General features: G+C 54.9%; 1 protein-coding gene across 9 annotated transcripts in view; it reads right to left on the bottom strand.

Moving 5' to 3' along the window:
- Window positions 1-770: 770 nt before the first annotated feature.
- FAM193A (family with sequence similarity 193 member A) overlaps window positions 771-22,117 on the bottom strand; it is a 138,287-nt gene continuing 116,940 nt past the window's right edge. For 4 of the 9 annotated variants that reach the window (XM_032492794.1, XM_032492767.1, XM_032492806.1 and 1 more), the window contains 7 exons: window positions 21,016-21,298; window positions 20,387-20,570; window positions 19,032-19,262; window positions 15,779-16,625; window positions 8,643-8,724; window positions 2,246-2,427; window positions 1,481-1,872 (listed from right to left, as the gene is read on the bottom strand). In XM_032492794.1, coding sequence (XP_032348685.1) covers window positions 1,757-1,872; window positions 2,246-2,427; window positions 8,643-8,724; window positions 15,779-16,625; window positions 19,032-19,262; window positions 20,387-20,570; window positions 21,016-21,298 — 1,925 coding nt within the window. In that variant the 3' untranslated portion in view covers window positions 1,481-1,756. The other 5 variants (XM_032492784.1, XM_032492792.1, XM_032492774.1 and 2 more) reach the window with 4 other exon arrangements.

Genomic DNA, 22,117 nt, shown 5'->3' with positions numbered 1-22,117 from the left:
GCCAGGGAGCCCTGTGGCTCCAACTGCCAGGATGTCTCCAGAGGCCAGACCTTTGCACCCTCTCTCTGGCTAAGAGCTGGGCCAGGCACGTCTCCACTCACCAATGGGCCCTCACTGTGTCCTCACACGTGCACAGAGGCAGGTTTACAAGAGGCTGGAGCAGTGGGAGCTACGGAATGTTCTAGGGGCTGAGTGGGAGCCAGACCACAAACTGCCAACAGCTCAGAAGGGGCCACGCTGGGGTTCCTTTTTCACTTTAGGTACCATTCACCTTATTGCTAATTTATACCTAGTTAAATATTTATAGTTTTTCACTGTTTTATTAGGGGTCATGAACCCCCCAAAACTGGATGGGCACCTGCCTACAGGCCCCTACATAAGCCCAGCCCATGACCCACTCCCCTCTTTGCACTGCCACCCTCAGCTCCCGAGGTCTGAATGCAGTGCTCCCCGCTAGGCCTTCCTCGACCACCCCGGAGGGACTGCCTCCCGGGCCCCCCACCCCACTGTGCTCTCGGCCCTCCCCACTGCAGCCCGCTGAGGCTCTGGTGGGGCCTGGGCCTGTGTGGCTCGCCAGGGCCCCAGACAACCTGCTGAATATGGAGGACAGTGAGGGCACCGGGAACCCCAAGCCACTGCTGGGGTGACCCGGGGATGCTCCGGGGCTGGTGGCCTGGGTTCCCCTTGGGGGCACAGCCGCCAGCCTGCCCGCCCGCCCCCTCCCTGCCACACTCCCCGGCGCCCCCAGCAGAAAGCAACCAGACGAGGTCTGCTGCTTGTACTAATGTATTCCATCTTTCAAAAAGAAAGACATGATTTTAATATTACTTAACAATATGTTAAAAAAGTAGCCAGGCAGGCCTCCGTGTTAGTACAGTCGTACGCGCTCTAACAGACTTGACGGTGTGAGCACTGGTGGCTTGGCTTCTGGACCTTCTCATCTGCAGGGGTCTTGCACAGCTGGCTACGAGTCGGGGGTCGGACACGGACAGTGTGACGTGTACACTCAAACAGTAGGTCGTGGAGGAGCGAGAGCCCTGCCCCCCGGCCGCCTCGGGTGAGACGCGCGGCCCAGAGAGCTGAGCGCGCGACGCCCCCGCGGGGATGGACGGCGGGCCAGGGCGAGATGCGGAGGCGACGGGGCTGGGTGGTGACGCAACTCGTCCAGGGCCCCGGCCTGCCTCCGAGGCCGCGGAGGTGGAAGGGCTGGCGGAGCTGCGGTTCCGATCCGACGGCACAGGGCTCGGGTCGGCGGCTCACTCAGACCACACACACAGAGCGAGGACGGGCGAGCAGCAAGTTCTCGGGCGGGGCGGGGCTCGGGGCTGCGACCCCCGGCCTGGCCGCCCGCCTGCGCGTCCCTCTCCAGGCCGCCCTCGTTCAGTGCGCAGCAAAGGTGGCTTTCTTCAAGCTGAAATTGGACCAGTTGATGGAGAGCCTCTGCCGGGTCTGCCTGGCGGAGTCCAAACAGAACCTGGGGAGACAAGAAGCCCGACAGTCACGCGGGGAGCCCGCCCGGCCCCCCAACACCTGGCCGCGGGCCGCACTTCAGGGCGGGGACGGGCCCCGGCCGGCACCCTGGACATCCTCTGGGGCTTTGTGTCCGTCACCCTGCGCTTCAGGGAAGGGCTGAAGGAAGCTTCCCACGAGCCCATCTGAGAATCGGAAGCTGGGGTCGAAGCCGGGCTCTGCCGGCGGCCACCACCCTACCCCCCGGGCCCCGGAGACCCCGGCCTCCCCTCGTCTGTCCTCAGGGTCACCGGTGATGTGACTCGAAACAAGCACTTCCAGGGCGAGACGCAGCCACACGCCCCCCGCCCGGCTCTGGAGCAAACGTGCTGAGCGTGCTTCCCAGGCAGTGGAGGCCAATTTCTGTGTCATATGAAGCGAAGAACATTGTCTTTCAAAATCCTTTCCTTTGCACAATTCCTCAAGTTCTCACCCTTCCAGCACTAACTTGGGTAGCAGGAATTTGAATTAAACCTGAAAACGGTACTGTTGTCACTTGTCCAGCAGGTAAAATGAAGTGTTTTTGCTTAAACTGTGGCTAAATAATTTCACCACAATCGGTGGTGCGGCTTGCCTGATGGGCTCTGTCTGGGCAGAGGAAGCCCCCGCCACGCTGCCCCCCCCTCCCCAGGAAGGGCTGCGCCGTGTCGCAGAGCCCAGATTCCTTCCCTGACCACAGCTGGTCAAGCCCCAAGTCCTCGTGATGTTACCCTTTAAAACTTCTGGAAGCTCCCACCTCTGTGTCTACCGTCTCCCCTCAGCTCTGGCGACAGCCTCCCAGCGGTGTCCACTGCTGCATGTGCCTGGACCCCTTGCTCTTCACAGCAGCTGGATGCCCGGGGTCCTCGTCCGCGCCCTGCTCCCAGCCGCTCAGGGAAGTGCTCCGGGCTGACCCGGAGCAAGGCTCGCACCGGCTTCCTGCAGCACAGGGCGCCAGAGCCCAGTGTGACCTGGCTGGTGTCCCCCCCACCCCCCAGCTCCTCTCTGGACACTACCTCCCGTCAGGCCTCCGTGTTGTCAACTGGGGACTATGTCATGCACACGGACGTACACACGTCCAGAACACGCAAAAGCCTGGGCGACCGCCCCCAGGTCAGGACACCCACACTGCCAGCCCGGGAGGTGGCTGCTGCCCCAGCCCTTGGGAGGACCAGCCCCCATTGGTCTTTGTAGTTTCACGACTCCCACAGGCGCCCCCGGCGATAACCTGCGCTGACTTTGCACCATGTTTTTTCACATTGGTTCTTTCACTCAACACTAAGTTTGTGCAACTCCCCCACGTGACTACAGTCTGTTCACTTTTGCGGTTGTAAGGACACACTGCCCCGAGCGGACAGACAAGTGGACGATGCGCTCACAAGTGGTGGGGCGGCCTGAGGGCCGCCCCGGTCAGGGGGCCACCCGCTCCCCAGGGCGGCGATAGTGTCGTCCGGCCGCTTGGCATCAGATCGGTCTTCCCTGAGCGGTCCTTGGCACCAGTCCTTCGTGACGTGAGGCAAGTACCGCCTTCCCACTTCCTTAAAGCAAACTGTTGACTTTAATGCGTTCAGTTTACCAGTCGTTTATTTGATGGTTGATATCTCCTTAGAGACATCTTCCCCTGCTCTGAGGTCCAGAAGACACTCATTCACCTGTACCCCAAATTATAAGGTAAGCTCTGGACACAGAACCTGAACCCATCTGGAGCGGACCTCTGGGGGAGGTATGGGCGGGGACCCGACTTCAGTTTTCCTCACAGAGGCAGCACCCTCCCAGCTCCGTCCACCCACCCGCCTGCACCTCCCCAGCATGTGCCCGGCCACCTCCCGGGTACACACAGGTCTCCCTGGGCACCAGGACCAACATGCCTGCCCACGGGCAGGAGAGGAGCCTCCCCCGCTCCTCCTCTTCTCCTAGGCGGGCATTAGTGGTACTTTACAATTCCCTTCTTTTTTGGCAAATGTGACACACACAGCGGGACGTGAAAGAACCGAGTGTGAAACACAGAGACTCACTGCAGAGCACATGCCGTGGCCACCAGGCCGAGCTGTGGGCCCCGCCTGCCGCCCTTGCCACAGCTCTCCTCACCTCGAAGCCATAACGGCTCTGCCTTCCACATCGACTGTTCCTCTTGGTTTTCTTACAGTCTTAACACCTTCGTGTGCGCCCTGAACCGTGCACTTCGTCTCCTGAAACAGGCTCTAGTGAGGCCGAATTTATGTGCAAGGACCTGCAGTCAGTGTGGAGCCTGGGGTGCCGACAAGTCCACGCATCCAGGAAATCGTCACCTCAGAGCCACAGCACCCCCTCAACCCCCACGGCCCCCAGGCCGCCCTGCCGCCCGGCCCTGGGCCAGCACCGGCCTGTTGTCCGTCACCGTGGAGGAGTCTGTGACATCTGGAATCCTGCACCGGCAGGTCCGGCCTCCTGCGTGGGGCCCCGCTGGCCTCGGGCGGGGGAGCGCGGGCGGGCGGGCTGTTCTTCTGTGTGGACATCTGGGCTGCTCCCAGTTTGGGGCTACACATGAGACTTCCAGGAGCACGCGGGGACAAGTCTGTGCGGGTGCACACTCACTCCTCCTGGGCAGGCCCCCCGGGGCGGTGCTGCTGCGCTGAGTGGCAGGTGTGTTGAACAGCGGACTTCAGTTCTGCCTAATTTTAACTTCCTATAAATAGGGTATCATGTACACCCTTGTGTGCTCTCAACATCCAGTTTGTAAGATGCACGGAGTTGTGTCACACAATGCTCTGGTTTGTTCCCTTCTGTTGCTGTAACAGCCCACGTACGACTGTGTCACAATGTACCCATCCCAGCATGTTTCAGAAACACTGTGTGAAGGTCCACAAAACCCTCCTCGGGTTTTAAATCTTGGATACATTCCGGGAAACCTGACAGTGCAGTGATTCTAACACGTCCCACGAATGAGCAGACAGACATGCTGTGCCCAGGTCCTCAACGCTCCTCCGTGAAGTTCCCCGTCTTCTGTGCACAAGTCCCGTGCAACTCCTGTTAGACTCGCCCACAGACACCGCACAGATTCTGGCACTGTTATAAATGCTAGCTTTATTTAAACTGCATTCCTGAATTATTGATGGTGTAGAGAAAAACAAGTCACTTCTGCACCCCTGTCCCACAGCCAGGCTCCTGCTAGACTGTCCTGGGCATGCTTCTGTGACTCCCCGTTAAGACAGTCATCCCCTTCCCAGCCCTTGTGCCATCAACTCCTTGCCGCGCCTCCCGCGCCCACGGGGAACCATGCTCAGGGCTGGGCAGAGGCAGCCACAGGGCGTCTTTGTTCTGTGCGCGCTTCCACATCTTTCCCGTTCTGGAAAACATTTCATGTAGATTTCTTTCTTTTTCAGTAAATTCCTTTTTAAAGATACTTCCTTCTATTGCTAGTTTATCATTTCTTTTTCAGTATTTTCGTTTTTATCAATTATAAATGGGTGGTAAGATCTTAGCAAAGATTTTTTTTCTGAGCCCACTGAAATGATCACCTGGCTCTTCTTTAATGTATTAGTGTGCAAATAACGTGTGCATGTCCTAGTATTCGCTACTCCGTGCATTCAGTCCTGGGATGAACCAGTTTTGTAATACGCTTTCATTACACTGTTGGATTTGGAATATGAGTATTTTCTTGATGACTTTCGCATCTAACGTTCATGAGTGAACCAAGTCTGTCATTTTCCGTTTTTCCTGGTATTGTTTCTGGGAGATTATCGTATCAAAATTTTACTTCTCTCATAGGACGAGGAGGCGCGTGCCCTGCGGTGCCAGCTGTCTGGTTTCCAGCCCCTGGTGGCGTCGGCACGACCGAGCAGCCCACAGCCGGGAGGATTCTCTGCGGCCGTCGGAATGGAGTTCTCTCGTGGGGAAGACATAACTACTGCTTTAACTTTTTAGTTTAATTAATTTTACTGAACCATTCAGGCTATTTTTAAATTGGGTTAATTCTGTGTTTTTATTTAGGTTTTGAAATTAACTGTAAACTTGTTCCCAGTGCTCTCGCTCTGCAGTCTCCACAGTTACATCTTCCTTTTCACTCACGTATTCCCAGAATCAAAGAAGCCCCTTTTTATTGCGGAAAATTTCAAACACACACACAAAAGCAGATTATGGTAAAACAACCAGAGCCATCGTCCGACTTTGATAATCACCAACATCCTGTTTCTTCTTACATCTAGTCGTGGAGTTTTTGGTGGGTTTTCCTGTTTTTCTTGATCAGCCTTGCAGAGGCTTTTACATATTTAGTTACTGTTTCCAAAGAATCAAACGCTGGCGCCGCTGACCTTCCGTTCCGTTTCCCTCTCCCTTATGCATTCTCTTTTGTTTCACTTTCCCTGAGTTTATTCTGTTGCTGTTTTCCTAATTTCTCAAGTGAAGGCCTTAATTCGGCAAGTTTCAGGTTTCTAAAACGTGACTTGCACATCTAAGGCCTCGGGGAAGTGCGTGCGAGAGCAAACGTCCCTGCACGCCGCGGTTCTCACAGGCAACATCTTTATGCTCTTTTAGTTCTATAAAATTTTAAAATGTCCACTGTGGCTTCTTACTTGACCTGTGAGTTAATTTAAATTAAATTTAAATAATTTTAGATTTCCAAATATTTAGGGATTTTAAAACGTACTTATTGTAAATACCCAACTTCAGCGTGCTTAGGTCAGAGAACAGTTACACACCGTTCTCTGACGTTTCCGAGCCCCGTGTCCTGTGCCCCCCCCAACCCGTGGACATTCCCCATGTGCTTAAGGACACAACTGTCTGCCTCTCGGACGCAGCTCCGTCTGCGCCCACGAGGGGAAGCCCGCCAGCCGCGCCGGCTCGCCCCCACGTGCTCACGGACGCCAGGCTGCCCGGGCGCGACAGAGCAGAGCCTGAGGCCCCCCGAAGAGGGCGGGTCTGTCTGTTTCTCTGTGCGGCCCAAATAGTTCTGCTTCTCGTATCTGGGGGCTATTTCATTAAGTACTTACGCTTAAAATGTCTGTTTTTCCTGACAAATCGAGCCGTTTGCCGTGACGAAGCAGCCGTCACCCACCCTCGTGATGGAGCACACTGGTCCGACAGTGACACGGCTGCCCCAGCCCCCTCTGCGGCCCCCTCGCGCCCGCCCTTCTTCTGCTGCGGCTGGGCCGTGTGCCCGTGAGCAGGGTGCACACACGCAGGCCCACGGTACAGACCTCGGCACGACCTGACAGGCCGCTTTCATCTCTGCCCACTCACTGCCTGTGATGGTCACTGGTACAACGGGACCTGTCGGCCATCTTTTTAAAATTTGTTCATTGTACTTTCTGTATATTTACTTTTTTTCTCTTTTTGAGTTTTTCCTTCTACTGATTAGCAACTCGTACACCCTACTTCCTCTTCTTAATACTTGCTCCTGCAGTTGTGTCATGCCCGTTTAGCTTCCGTCAGAACGCTAACTACCTGAGCAATAAGAGGGCCCGGGGACGCTCAGCTCTGACCGCCTCATGCCCGACTTAGGCGTCGCTACTGTTCAGCACTGGGGTTCCCCAACGCGGCGTCAGTCGGACGTGGTTATTATCCTGCTTCACAGAAGGCATGGTTGTATCTACCTGGATTTGTCAGGCGGCTTCTCATTCCTTCCTGTCTATCAGGCTGCCCTTCTGAGATCAGTTTTCTTTCTCCTGAAGTGTAATTTTAGATGCTTCCTTTTATACAGGTCTCTCCATAGCAAGCTCCTGCAGTTTTCCTCTGCTATGGGGAAAAGCGGTTTTGAGGGTCACATAATTACAGACAGTCTTCTCTCGGCCTGTGAGTACCGCTCGTGGCCTCTGCCTTCACATGCTAGGTCTAGGAACGGATCTCTGCTTGTTTATATGCTGTGCTTTTTAACTTGCAGACTTGTATTTCCCATTAGTCCTGCTAAACCCTCAGGCGTCTTCTCTCTCCACGGCTCTCCTGCAGTCTCTCCACGCTCCCGAAGACGGGGCTCCGTCGCGCCCCCGAGCCCCTCCCGCACATTTCTGTTTCCCTGATGTGTTGGTGCATCCTGGGTGCACCACTTGGATGAAGCTTCCAGGTCACTGACTCCCTCTTCAGCAGCATCTAGTCTGTGTTCATCCAGCTACTGAGGTCTTGATTTCAGTAAGTATATTTTTCATTTCTTCATTGATAAGATCACGCGTGATCTTTATGTGCGCGAGTCCTACAGGCCTACCGGGGGAAGTGTCCCCCGAAGTCTGGCCCGCACCCAAGAACGGCCCCTCGTCTGTCCCCTGCCCCCCCCCGGGGCACAGCTTCAGCGCAAGCCATCTTTGTAAGTCAAGTAATTCACCTGTTGATTCTTTTGGACTTTGTACAGATTCATGGCACCTGGGAGTGACAGTTCCACTGCTTCACTCTATGCCTCACCCCTTTCTTTCTTTCTTTCTCTGTCTTCACACACAGAGGCTGCGACAATGGCCGTCCTCAGTGTTGTTATTTTTCATCTCAGCGGACAGCTTTCAGCGCGTCACTAAGTGTGACATTCACTGCATTTACGGTCATGTCAGGAAGGGGCCCTTCTTGTCCTAATTAAGAGTTTCTATTGTGAATGGATGCTTAACTTCAGCAAATGCCTTACCTGCTAAGATTAAAACACACACACACACACACAAGACATATAGTTCCCAGAAACATTTAGAATTTTGTGTTTCAGGTATGAATTATGAACTCTTTGTACTGCGAGCTGCTCCTTTTGTGAGCGTGTGTGTGTTATTTGAAACAAAGAGGGTAAAGTACTTCCTAAGAAGGAACAAGGACTGTAAAGTGAAATTTTCTTGCTGTTTTTCACACAGTAGATAAAATATTACTAAGTACGAACGAAGTCCGCTTACCAGGAAAACTGAGCAAATTATCTAAAATGTCGCCTCCCTCCTTAAAGTCATACCGCATCACTGTGTCCCAATGCCAGCACACACGGAGACAAGCTGACGCCCGCTGGCTGCGGCACAGCGGTCCTGACACGCTCGGTGGAGAGAAGTGAGTGGGGGGGGGAGAAGGCTGGTGTGTGTGCGCTCGGCGTGTGGGTGGACGTGCCAGGATGCCTCACAGTGGCCGGGCTGCGTGGCCAGTGACAAGTGGCAGTGCCACGGGAGGGTGGCCTACGGTAACCACGAGACCATCTTTGCTTCAGACACACCCTTCCTGACGTTTACCTTTTGAAATACTCCACCTCCCGCTCCGTCTCATCCATATCCACGCTGTCCAGGTCGATGTCTTTGGGCAGAAAGACATCATCTGTAAGATGAAAGAAGGGAGGCAAGTCAGTCACCACAGCACCCGGCCAGCTCACCACAACAGATCATATGCTTTTAATTTCAGTATCTTCACAAACTAAAAATTTTTCCTAACGTGAGATTTTGCAAACAGCCAAAGGAGGGAGGACTCTCTCACGTGCTTGTGAAAGTCCAGGTCACCTGGAATTAGTGGACTCCTGTGTGCGGAGCAGAGGAGACCCACCTGCTGGCACCCAGATGTCCCAAGGGGTCAACATCAATCGTCGGGAGAGCCCTCGAGAAGATTCCTGAACCTCAGTGCACGCAGAGGCTGTCTGTCTTAGTCCCTGCTGGAGGGTGGGGCGGGGGGAAGGGGGGACACGACTGTCAATGGAAGTGTCCCAGAAGGCGGGCCCAGGGAGGGAAGGGCTGTGCCCAGGCCCCGACGTCAGCCTCTGGAGGAAGGCAGCTCTCCCAGGCACTCAGTTTACACAAGCAACACCCCAGAACTCATCAAAAAGCTTTCCAGGCTGTTCCCACAGGAAAGCGCGGCCACAGCAGCTGAGGAACCCTCTTCAAAAACAGGCTGGAGCAGGGGGACTACTGACCGTCCCCCGGAATCTCGGCAGCTCCGAGGTTTCAACTTCTCCCTCCTGCTCTTCCTGGGCCCTGGACGAGCCCGTGTGCCAGGGCCTCCACAGCGCACACCTGGCTGGGGTGCAGGCTGGCGAGGCGCGCATGGCGCCCGGCTCCGCCCGAGACCGAGCGAGACCCCGACAGCGCTCTGTTAAAGGCCAGTCTCCTTCCCCATCCCTGCCTCGGCATGGGGTGGTGTTTTCAGTCTATAGCAAGTAAAGCTCCCTCTCCTCCCCTCCCTGGGCGTCTGCACAGCAGGGTGCTTCAGGCGCGGCTGACCTGCACTGGGCGCTAACACTGTCGAGGACTCCCAGCACCGGGCAGAGCGCCTTCACACCCATCAGCTGGCAGAAAGCCACTGGGGGAGCTTCCCCCTGAGGTCCCGCGGCCCCTGCCCCAGCCCCTCCGCCAGCTCCCCGACCCCCCAGCCTCCCTCCACTGTATCCCCGGGGTTTCCACCTGGATACCAGCACCATCAAACCTCGGCCGCCGCCCCGCCCTCCTTCCCAGCTGCCCGTCCACAAAGCCGCCTCCTCGGTGCATCCGCCGCCAGGCATCGGACCACGCCTTTCCTGACAGTGGCCGAGAAAGCACCCTCCTGGCCCCTCCTCACTCCCGCGTCACACCTTCCATCCTGTCAGGCAAGTTCCTCGTCACCAGTGGGGGACCCTGTCTCCTTGCCAGGCTCCTGGGTCCAGGCCTGCAGGCCGCCCACTCCAGCCCCCAGGAGTCACCCTCACAGCACGGTCCCCAGCCCAATCCGCTCCCCGCCCGGACCCCTACTCCCAGACATCTGTTGGTGGCTCACTGGATGAGGCCTCAGTCAAGGAAACAGTGGTGCACGAGGAAGGGTGGGTGGGGCAGGAGGGTTTACAGATGGACAGGAAGTGAGGTCCCTGAAAGGCCAACCCAGCAGTCGCCGTCAGCAGTTCCAGAAGAGAAGGCTCTTCAGCCACAAAGCAAACCCAGAGCAGGCACGTCTGCCGGAAATGCCGTCATGAAAAGCGATTTCTAATACTTGGCTTACTGACTGGAAATGATAATCAGTATTGAGAATCTTAAGAGAAAAAAAGGACAGGACTATAACCAGATTCAGTACCAGACATTTTACACAAAAACCTGTATTGACAGAGTGAAAAGCAACTGTGACCTAAGGATTCCAGACCCTGCCAGGCTGTCTGCTCACTGTTATGACCACAGGGAACAGTCTGTTTTTCCAGAGCTCAGAGGGCACTGTGCCCTGACCCCACCTGAGGACAGGGGCCTGGGGGTGACTGGGAACCCTGTGCAGGAGGACCGACACCAGCAACCAAGGGATTCACAGGTAGACTCAAGAATGCTGTGTGTTCTGAGAAAGCAGAAAGAATGCAGCTGAGATGGGGGAAGCGAAGGGTCAGGAAGGGGAGAGCAGAGAGGAGAGGTCAGCGCTTGGCAGTCACCAGCGCTAAGTGGAGTCGGAGGCCCTCATTCTGAGCAGGGAGGCGGGGTGGGCACCAAACCACGAATGTCCCAAACACCAAAGAGCAAAGAAAACACGCCACGTAGAAAAAGAAACAGCAAACACAAAACACACCTAGCAGTTATAAAATAACACCAGGGCTGAGACCACACCGTCGGACCAACAGTGGAAACGGGCCGCCTCACTGCAGACTGTCACTGTGTCCCCACGGCAGGACTCAGGTGTCTAAGCTGAACACGAAGAATGGCCTAAAACCAAGTAACTCAGAAACGAGGGGACGAGGACACAGCGGCCCCACCAGGCAAACAGAAAGCGCAGGAGATAATGGCAGCAACGAGCATCACTGACACAGGGGAAGGCGAGCCGAGAGCACACGCACAACAGGAAGGACGTTTGGAAACGCTGCGAGCCACGATGCAGCACGGTGGCGCCAGGAGTGCGCACCAAGTCACAGAGAAGCCAGCTCTATAAAGCACGGCTACAAGAGATGCAAGAAAACACAGAAACTCATAACAAGTAACAGAATACAGTTCAAGAGGACAAAAAACAAGCAAGGCTACAGAAGCCCCAGCCCCAAGTGTAAGTCATAACTAACTAAGCCAGGGAGGGAACGGCGCTGTGCCATCAAGCAGAGAAAACGCACTTTTAACTCAGACGCACACAGAGCAGTCACAAAAGTATTAGGAAGTCTCATGAATCAGAAATATCACAAAAAATACCTTCTGATTACAGTGTAAAAAATCCTAGAAATTATTAACATAAAAAAGGCTCTCCTACTTCGAAATCTAAAAGCCACCGATTAAGCTAGAGGGTGAAAGGGAAAAAACCACATGGAAATTACTGAATTTCTAAAAAAAGGAACCAAATGGAAACATTACGAGACACTACGGGATATACTTAAAGGAATTATCAGAGAAAAATTCAAAGTGCTAAACACTTTGATCAATAAAAAATGGAGGAATGAAAAGAAATGAAATAAATTCCCTAATCAAAAAGTTAGAAAAAACAGTGAAGTAACACAAAAGAAACCAAGGGGAAAAAAGATAAAAGCATAAATTAATGAGGTAGAGAAAGAAAAACAGTAAACCTAATTAATGAATCAACGGTTTGGATCTAGACAAACTAGTAACTAACTGAATCAAACAGAATAGGGAGGAAGAAAGCACAAATATACAAAATAAGAAATCACAAGAGGAAAATAACCATTGACAAGGAATTTTTTTTAGAAGTACGTACTCTGCAGACATCTATGTAGAAATGGTGGAGAATCTAGATGAAAGGATGATTTCCTCGAGAAAGTTTACCAAAATTAACCTCATCAGAGACAGAAGTACTTCAACATCGTCAAGGAACGCGCCCACAGAAGGCCCCCGGCCCGAGGGCTGCACAGGGCGCCCCCTCACACCACGGGAGCTAGTGGTCCCCAGGGCGGGCGGGCCGCCCCAGAGCACTGCGAGTGAGAAACAGACACAGGCCCTCCCTAACTCTTTACAATGTGTCATAGAGCTAAGAAGAAAAGCCACGTTTACTCTCCAGAGATGCTAGAAAACCTCTGACAAAATTCAGTGTCTATTCCTGGTAACACTCAAGAAAAGTAGGAATTGTTGGATATATTCTTAACACGATAAAATACATAAACCTACCCTAAAGCCAGAATTACCTTAACGTAGAAACACCAGACTTTCCTATCAAGTTCAAGAATGACGCCATTAAACAAGAGGAAAACTGTGAAGAGGCTCAGAAATCGGAAAAGCGGAAGTAAAGCTCCTTCTATTTGCAAGGAGATGGCAGAGTACCTGGAAAACCCTCGAGAATCAACAAGAAGACTCAGACAACGAAATAATTCAGTAAGGAGAAAATACAAGGTTAACACAGAAGCTAACACTCCCACGCGTACAGCCAGCCATCAGAGCGGCACTATCCAGCGGAATTACAACGTGAGCCAATGTATAATTTAAGACTTTCTAGTGGCCACATTCATAAAATTAAAAAGAAACAGGTTAAATTAATTTTAGTAATATGTATTTTATTTAATTAAATATGTCCAAAAGACAATCATTTCAACATGTAATCAATACTAAAAATTACACTGAAATCTCTTACATTCTTTTTTTTCATACTAGGTCTACACTCACAATACCCCTCAATCTGGGCTACCCACAGGTCAGTCGCTCAGGGCTGACGGGCGGCTGTGGCTCCTGCACTGGACAGTCCAGGAGTGGAGGGCGTGGGGGCAGAGAACACTTACAGTTAAAAACAAGGAAGATTAAATACTTAGGAATAAGCTTAGTAAGAAATGTGAAAAATCTATGAGAAAAATCTATGTCCTAAAAGACATAAAGTAGACTTCAAATGCACAAATGCCCTTTATTCTTGGGGAGGACTATCACAGAGACATCAACTGTCCCTAAATTAATTTATAAATTCAGTGCAATGCCAATGACAATGTCTACAAGTTTGTTTTTTTTCAGGGAGCTGGGCTCACTGACACCAGAGTCCATCTGGAGTATGAACACACACAGAGCCTCTGAGAGCAGCTAACTCAGTGTGAGAAGGCACCTGAACACACAGAGGAAAACGCAAGTTTAGGGCAGTACGAGGTGGCACTATGAGTCACCAGGGAAAGGGGAAGTTTTCAGTAATTGGTGCTGGGACAACTGGTCAACCATTTCGAAAAGGATAAAACCATTCAGGCGTCACATGATACACAAGCATGAACTCCAGATAAATGTACCAAGGAGTTAAGTGGAAAAAAATGAAACCACGCTTACACAGAAGAAAACTTGGGCACATTCCTCAGAAACCTTAATGTTAGCGTAAAGCTTTCCAACAATTATTTAAAATCCAGAGGCAATAAAAGATCAATGAACTGACTATATAGAAGTAAAAACTAAAATCTGTGCATAGCTAACAAACATCAAAAACAGAGTCAGAAGACAGCTCAGGAACTGGGAGGATGTGCCTGCAGCATGCGATGCAGTTAAAAGGCTAATAGCCCCAATTTATAAAAGACTCTTAAAAATGGAAGGAAAAGGACCAAAAACCCAATTAAAAAATGAGAAAATGACAGAATAGAGAATTCACAAAAAAAGATCCAGAAACAGCCCTTAAAAACATGACCTCACTGTAATGAGAGACAAATGCAAATGGAAACCACAGGACAGGCCCGCCCAGCAGGCGGGCCCCAGGGGCAGAGCCCGACAACGCACCGTGCTGGGGAGGCTGCGGGAAAACCGCGCTCAGACGCGTGGCTTCCGAGGCCGGCGACACCAGCAAAGCCTGCCGCGCTTCCCTGCGGCCCCGCACCCCGCGTGTGCCACGGCACCGAGTGTGTTCACAGAGACCACGACGCCTGAGCGCTTGTGCGGGAGTGGGCGACTGTGCAGCGGAGCCCACGCACACCTGCACCCTGAGGAAGAGCTGCCTGGGTGGACGGGAGGGCCTTCCAGAGTCAGAAGCCGGGAGGCAAAGAGGTCTCTCTGCCACCTCTTGCGTAAAAGAAGAAAAGCAAGTAGGAAGCCCAGTAGGAATGGGACGGGGAAAAACATCAGGGTTAAGGGAGGCAGACAAAAAACAAGAGGGAAAACAAGCAGAACGGGAACCTGGCCGCATGTCCGTGGAGCACCCGCGACAGCACCAAACAGGCGGTAATAACGTGAAGGCCCTCTGGGGGAAAGAGCTAATCCGGGCCCCTTGACCACCTCATCCCCTCAGGCTACAACAACGGACCGCGTACAAGCACACAGCAAGTGCGGGTGCAGGCGCGCAATCCCGAGTCCCCCCGGGATGCACCCCAGGACCGAGCAGGTCAGGAAACAATGGACAGCGGGAGCGGACGACGGGGCCCACGAGGAGCGCGGTGGTGCTGGGTCAGGGCTACGGTTGCCAGCGTTAACTCGGATTTACTACGGAAATTAGACAGAGACACAGATGTGTGCACAGTGCAAGCATGCATGCACACACACCTCCTCCTAGGCTCTGCCAGCTGAGAAGGCCTGGAAGCAACGACACACCAGTAGCACCCAGGCCTAGTCTCACCGCCGCTGTCCAGCTCGTGAGCCTGGGACACGCAGCCACCCAGAAGGACAGGAGTGCTCAAAGGATGACTGGGCGGAGCAGCCATCCTAAGGGGGCTCCCACTGATGGACTCTGGGACAGTCAGAGCATCAAATCCACAGCGTTCATAAAGGACCACAGTCTATGGCACAAAGTAAGAATGTGTGAATCCACCCTTATGTAAATAACAGAATGAATAAAAAAAGACCACGAGGAGAAGGCAATCTTTTCGTACAGAAGCCAGATAAGAAACGTAGAAAAAATGTTGGAAAAATCACCATTTGGCCAACAACACAGCAGTACCCACTCGAGGTAAGAACCGTCTATGGATGCTTGCCCTGCGGGCACACGACCAAACACGAGACACCTCTCCCCACAAGACACTTGGGCGTCACAGGCCAAGCGCTACACTGGCAGTGGAGAGACTGGGCGGACACCCCCGTGGCCCAGGATCAGCCACCCCTGACACAGCTGTACCCCTGACACCGCTAACGCGGGCCCACCCATCGCTGCCACGGCGCCGCCAGACAGGGGTATCGTGTCCATGTTAACCTCCTGATTCTGACACCTGTACTGTGGTTTTCTAAGAGTGTCCTTATTTTGAGGAATCACACACTGAAGTATTTAAGGGTCAAGGGGCACCACGTCTGAAACTACTCCATCTGGTTCAGAAAGGTGACGGGAGGGGAGAGGACAGAGCGAGTGTGGGGCCGTGCCACTCGGGGCTGGGAGTGCACAGGACTCCTCGGTACTCTTTCTTGCAGCTTCTGGGACGTTTAAAATTACTCCAAAATAACAAAACACAATTGACAGCGGCGATCTGTCCCCACCGCTGGCGCACAGGCCACCAACAGCGCAAAGCGCACGCCCCCCAGGGCCGCACCCAACCTCCAGGAGGGACGGACGGGCGCCGCTCTGCATTTACCGATTGAGCTGCTGGCTCTGTCTCCCTTCTTCTTCTTGTTCTTCTTGCTCTTGCCCTTGGGCTGCGGGGAGTCTGCGGGCACCGGCTTGCCGCCCGGCGAGTGCTCGGCGGGGGCAGTGGGCTCAGCGGGGCTGGGGCTGGACTTCCCCTCCCTGACGTGGTTCAGCTGCTTCCTGTTGTTGTTGTTGCTGTTGGCTTTCCTCTCCTCCCTCTTCTGCTCCGCCAGCGGGGCCAGGTCCAGCACTTTAGCCTTGGACTCGGCCTGGGGCCGGGGCCTGGGCGGGGGCTCCAAGGCCCTGGGGTGCTCCAGGGCCTTCCTGGCCGGCTCGCCAGGGGCCTTGCTGGCCTGCTTCAGCTTCTGTCTGCCGGGCCCCTCTCTGTGCTGATGCATCACGTCGAGCAGGAAGGACAGAGGCTCCTGCCGCTTCCCGCTGGCCTCCTTCGGGAGGAGGAGCTTGGAGTCCCTGGCGTCGGCAGGGTCGCTGGTGTCCCCGCCGGCCCCCGGCCCTGGCCTGGGCTCTGTGTGGTCCGCGTGTCTGGAGGGGGAGTGGGATGAGGTCTCTGGGTCTTCGGTCGGCTCCAGGGAGCCGTTGAGGATGCTCTCAGAGGAGGGCACGGGCTCCGCGGCGGCCTGGAGACCTCCAGCAAGCATGTCCAGCTTGGGGTAGTCCTTACTCGGCCTCTCCTTCTTCTTCTTCTTCGCGGCTCTCAGCTTCTGAAGCTCCTGGAGCCGCTGAAACTCCTCCTGGAGCCGCTCCTCCTCCTCCTCCCGCCGCCGCCGCTCCTCCCGCAGGTGCAGGTGCTCCCGGGCCCGGGCCTCTGCCTCAAGGCGCGCCTTCTCCTCCAGCTGCCGGTGCGAAGGGAGAAGGCAACGTGAGACAACAGTAAGTGCTCTGAACACTAAGAAGCACAGAAAAGCAAGGTGAATTCAAAAAATGAACCATGTAAGAATACACACTTGGAAAAGGGCTACCAAGGGGCTAAGCTTAAACGCAACTACGCCAAGTCACTCCACTCCACGGAACCGTCAGACTTGCTGTCCTCACGCCCTCCTGACGGCGGGGGCGGCAGTTCACAGAAAGGCACAGGAAACAAGGTCGGGGCCGCTGCTCCGCTCTCGCCGCAGGGCTCTCCACGTGCGAGTGCGGCGGGGGTGCCGCCCTGGACGGACAGCGGTCACACGGCCTCACGGGCGCCACCAGGGCTCCGCAGGCACCCGGGCAGGTGGTGGCTGGTGCTGACGTGCTCACAAGGGTCGGGAGGACACAGAGGAAAGGGGCACCAGAAACTTCGAAACTCCTTTTCCCACCCGCAGACAGAATTCCCAACATATTTTCGCTACTGTGACAGAGCAAGTGGCTTCCTAAAATATTCAGCACAGGAAAGGCAAACACATAATGGTTGTTCCTGCTGTCCAAATCAGCAGGAAATCAATTTTCTCCTCAAGTGCAAGTCGTGTTTTATTGGTGACAACATAGTCCAGGGGCATAAATGGAACGATTCCTTCTGTTTAGAAAACAAATAAAAAACCAGAGACTGGCTCCTCCGTCACTGAGCTCCATAAGGCTCGTGCTCCTAAGAATCTTTGGCAGAAACATTTTGCATGGGAAAATGTAACAGTCCTTCCAAATTTAAATTTTTTTCCACAATATTTCAGTAGGCAGTCTCGAGAGAGAATTTACTTGTCTTTATGTTTAAAGACTTAAATATAAAATTAGGTTAAGATTTTAATGACAGGTTTTTAAAACACCCGATGTGACAACTCAAGTAACAATTATATGAAATCCTGCTCCGTCTGCTAGAGGGAAGCCTCTCGGGAGGCGGCACCTGACAGACAGCTCCTGCCACGTGCCTCCCACAGCACAGTCTGGGCTGAACCCGCCACAAAGGGAACCCAAAGCCCAGGTGTGCTGCCTTCATTCCAACAACCAGCCAGCCATCAAGATGTGCGCAGGTTTGCGGGTCGCTCTGCAAGTGCCGTGCAAGGAGAGAGCACCCGGGGGCGCGTGGAAGCGGGGGGGGGGGGGGATGTGGCAAGGCTGTCGGGGCTGCTGTAGCATCATTTGGATCAGACGGCCTGAAGGACAAAGGACAGGAGTCCAGCGGAGGGCAGTCCCGAAATGCGTCCTGAGTCTCCAACCAATCCCAGAGGGAAGTCTCCAGGGCCTCGGGCCCCCTGGGACCCTGATGCTGAAGGTCCCCCCGCCCCGGGCCAGCAGGGCTTGGCAAACCCAGATGTCCTGGGGCAGAAGCAGGCCTCTCCTTCGAAGCCCCCTAATTAGACCTGAGAGCAGGTCCAGACCTCCCTCAGGGCTGTGAGGTACAAGCAGGCCTCCTGACGGCTACTGCACTCAGTACAACAAACACAACTAGTTTTCAACCACAAAGAGCTAAGTTGGAAGCAACACATGCAGCCTGACCTCCAGCCCACTGTGGGCATGCCACCTCCTCCTCTGACCTCTGACTTGGCAAGGGCCTCACCTCCACCCAGAGCAACCCATCCTACTGCCAGAACCCCCGTGACCCTCCGAGTCCCCCCCAGGCCTGCCCGCTGAGGCAGCTCTTGCAGCCTGGCGTCTCTAATCTTTCCGTGGCTGAAACAGGAAGCTCTCCGATACTGCTCCACTGCAGGGGCCCGTGGAAGCCCTCCCAGAGAACTCTAGCGGAGCCACCTCTCCCGACACTCTCGACGCCTTCAGGAACGACACGTGCGCTCACTAGCCACAGGCCCAGCTGCGGTCCAGCGCCGGGCCAACCTGGCTCGTGCCGGTAGCTCTTTGCTTTGGGGACTTCCCACGCCCTCTGGCGAGGTGGGAACGGCCCACGAGAGCTGGTCATTGCACTCCCTCACCCTCGACATCAACGCACGTGCAGGTCCTCTTCTGGAACAGCACTGCCTGATCCTCCTCTGCCAACAGGGGCCACCCAGGCCAGGGTCCAGGGGAAGCCAAGGGCCGGGTCCCAGCTGGGCTCAGAGTCAATCCTCCACCCAGTCTCTGGAAACCCACACCGCCCCCGACCTCAACAACCGAGGGCTCCTTCCTCTACCTCCCTGGGGAAGAAAGTCCTTCCAAGACCGAGCGGAGGCCCTGCCGCCTCCCCGGCCAGCAGCACACGGCCCCGGCGGCTTGTTTCAGGTCCAGTAACGAACCGGTGACGCCGTGTCCTGGACAGACAACACAGGTCCTGAAGCAGAGCCTGGCCCAGGCTGGCAGAAGCGGCCGGGGCGCCCGGGGCAGCGCAGCCCGCCTACCTTCCTCTGCTTGTGCCGCGCGCGCTTGGCCGCCCGGCTGCTGCTGGCCGGCTTGGGCTCCGAGCTGTTGATGAACCGCAGCAGGTCCTCCACACGCCGGTGGTCGACCACGCTCTCCCTGTCCGAGAGCTGGTCCGCTTTTTTGGGTTGCTCTTCCTTCCTCTTGGTCAGCCGTAAACGAAGCTTCTCCCTCATTTCTGCGTAATTTCTACTGGTTGGTGCAGCTGGAGGCTAAGACAATTAAACAAAAATGTAACTAAGTTAAGTTTCAAGTTTTAATGATTTTGAATACAACAAATCTCAGAGCATAAAATTAAAAATGAATTTTTCTTATTATTCAAGTAATACCTGTTCATCATGAAAAGTAAATAAATAAGAAACAAACGGCAGGAAAAAGAAAAACCTGCCACCAAGTTGCCCAGAGGCAGTAAGTATTCCGGCAGTAATCTGTCAAGCTTCTATGTTCATGAAAGATCTGAACACAGACCCTCCACGAACATAGATCTTTAATGCAGGGCGTGTACAACTGTGTACACAACGGCTATTTTTAAACTGAGAAAGGAGCAATTACAAGCACTAGTGAACGCATTTCCCACGTCTTTTCACGCCAACAAGCACCTGCAGTGTCTTTCCACCCACTTGCAGGTTTCCTATCAGTGCCGAGAAGAAACAATCAGCCCCGATCCCACTGCCAAAGCTTCTCACCGACTACTACCAGCAAGTGCACGTGTCTATCAGGAAGCACGGACAGAACCAAAGTAGAGAAAGAACCCCGCCACCAGCCCTGGCTCCGCCCGCCGCCCGCCCCAGCACTGGGGCTGACACCTGCTTGCACGGGCGGCATGACCGCCCCGGGGGGAGGCGCAGGCAGCGGCGCGTCCCCACACACTCTGGTCAAGCTCGCTAGACCACGGGCCCAGCCCTATCCGCACGGCTGTCCACCGCAGAGCTCAACTACTTCTGCGCCCAGAGAGCTAGTAGGCCCCTCCCTCAACGATTTAAAAAAATCACAAACACATGCAAAAATGCAGTGATGAGACCCTTATAACGGAACCTTTGGGCAAACATTTTTCATTATTTCTTTAGGGTCAGTACAAGCTAGGAGTGGAGCCGCTGCTTTCGACCGTATCTTGATTTTAACCACAATGCAAACACAGCTTCACACACGATACAACCAGACCCTGAATTCAACCTGTGTATTATTCTTGCCAAGAGGCTTGCATGCCTTACAATTCTAACGTAAACTTAGATAACTGTAAACCCTGCAGTTTACAAGCAGCCACCGCGTGCATCTAGGCACGAGCGCGGTGCCCCGGGACCCGCCGAGGCCCCGCGGCGCCGAGGCCGGCACTTACCCCGCCGTGCCCGAAGAACTCACAGTAGCAGCAGTCGCAGTACTTGCCCTCCTTCTGGTTGGTGGAGGTCGAGGTGCTGGAGCTGTGCTCGGAGCAGCTGTCCTCGTCCGCGCTCTCGTCCCCGTCGTCCTGCTGCGGGTCGTAGACACCGTTCTCGCAGCGGTGCCCCTCGCAGTCGGGGTCACTGCAAAAGAGCACACCGCGCAGGCACCATCAGCAAGCAGCCCCCCACCCGGGGTGACACGTCCTCCCGACCGGCCCCCCGGCGACCGCGAGCAGACCTGGGGGCTGTCAGCACGCGGTCCCTCCACTGTCCCTCCCACTGCCGCTCCATCCTGGGGGCTCCTAAGAGGGAGTCCCAAAGTAACAAAAACTGCCTTTAAAAAAAAACCCTGCTGAGTGCTCACTGTGTTGCTTTTTGATCAAGGTAAAACAAATACGACTCCAAACACCCAGGCCCGCCCCCGACTGACGCGGCTGGCGGTCCGGTGGTGGTCAGAGTGCGGTCCGCGGTGGCCTGGCTCCGCAGAGCTGGGGCAGAGACTGGAGCCCCCGCCCCGCTGCACGGACCCAGGCGCGGCGCCCACACCCACAGTGCTCCCAGCCTTCCCCAGCAGGGCCCGGCTCACCTGCAGACGCTGGGAGGTGCGCTCATGGAGCTGTCTGTGGTGGGGGGCGGGGGTGCCACAGGAGCAGGACAGAAGCTCTTGCGCGAATCCACAAACCCGGGAGAGGTGGTGGCAGTTTTGGGGAAGGATGGGGCTGCAAGATTTGCAAGGTGAGGCGTGGAGGCTGGCGGGAGGGCGGCGGGGGTGAGAGCGGGCAGCGGTGCCAAACCGGTGGGGCTGTTCCTGGGGGCGGCTGGCACCCCGTGCCTGTGGTCCTCCTTGTTGACGCCGTGGAAGACCTCACCTGCGTCAGACACACGGGAGTCACCGCAACAGCCCAGGCAGGAGACTTTCGCGCTCCCGACTTAAAACTCTTTTACCAGCTCGTGGTCTGAAAATGTTCAAATCTCAGAAAACCTGAAGGTATCGTACCAAGAACACGCACGCACCCTTCACCTGGATTCATCCCGATTTCATATTCATTACATTTACTTTATTTCTCTCTCACACTCACACTTGTTTTTGGCTCAACATTTGGAAGCTAGCTACACTCACTCACTCCTAAACGCTCCAGCCTGGACTCCTAGGATGCGCACACTTTGCTGTTTTCGCCACACGGGACATTAACGTTGATGTGGTGTCTCGGCTGGTGCACTCCTCCTGTCTCCCCACGTGTCCTGTGCAGCTTTCCCCCCAACCCACCTCTTCTAAACTTTCTTTTTTCCTTCCACAACCCTGACATTTTGTCACCCGAGGCCAGCTGTCCACAACTTTGGATTTATAGTCTCGGGTTAGATTTGTCTGGGATGTTTCAGGCACGAACTTTGCAGAGCTGCAGTTCTGCGGGCTCTTCCCACCTGACTGCACAGGAGGCACCGAACATGCCTGCTCCTGTCGGTGAGGCTACATGTGGCCAGCTGTGCAGGGGCGGCTGGCCAGACGCCTGCAGTGACGGGCACCTTATCTTCCGTGGTCATCTGCCGGCCGCCCAGGGGTGCCGCACTCCCTGAACTGGCACCCAGTGTCCCCACCCCCACTGACGACACTGCCTGGCCGTGGTCCCTGCAAACGTGTGGCAGCGGCCAGCGTCTCTGGAGAAGAGCTCTCCCGCCCCACCTCGAGC

The sequence above is a fragment of the Camelus ferus genome, chromosome 2 (assembly GCF_009834535.1).
Source record: "Camelus ferus isolate YT-003-E chromosome 2, BCGSAC_Cfer_1.0, whole genome shotgun sequence".
In the NCBI taxonomy this organism is placed as follows: domain Eukaryota; kingdom Metazoa; phylum Chordata; class Mammalia; order Artiodactyla; family Camelidae; genus Camelus; species Camelus ferus.
The sequence above is the reverse complement of the archived record's forward strand: the minus strand, read 5'-3'. Positions and strand labels throughout refer to the sequence as shown.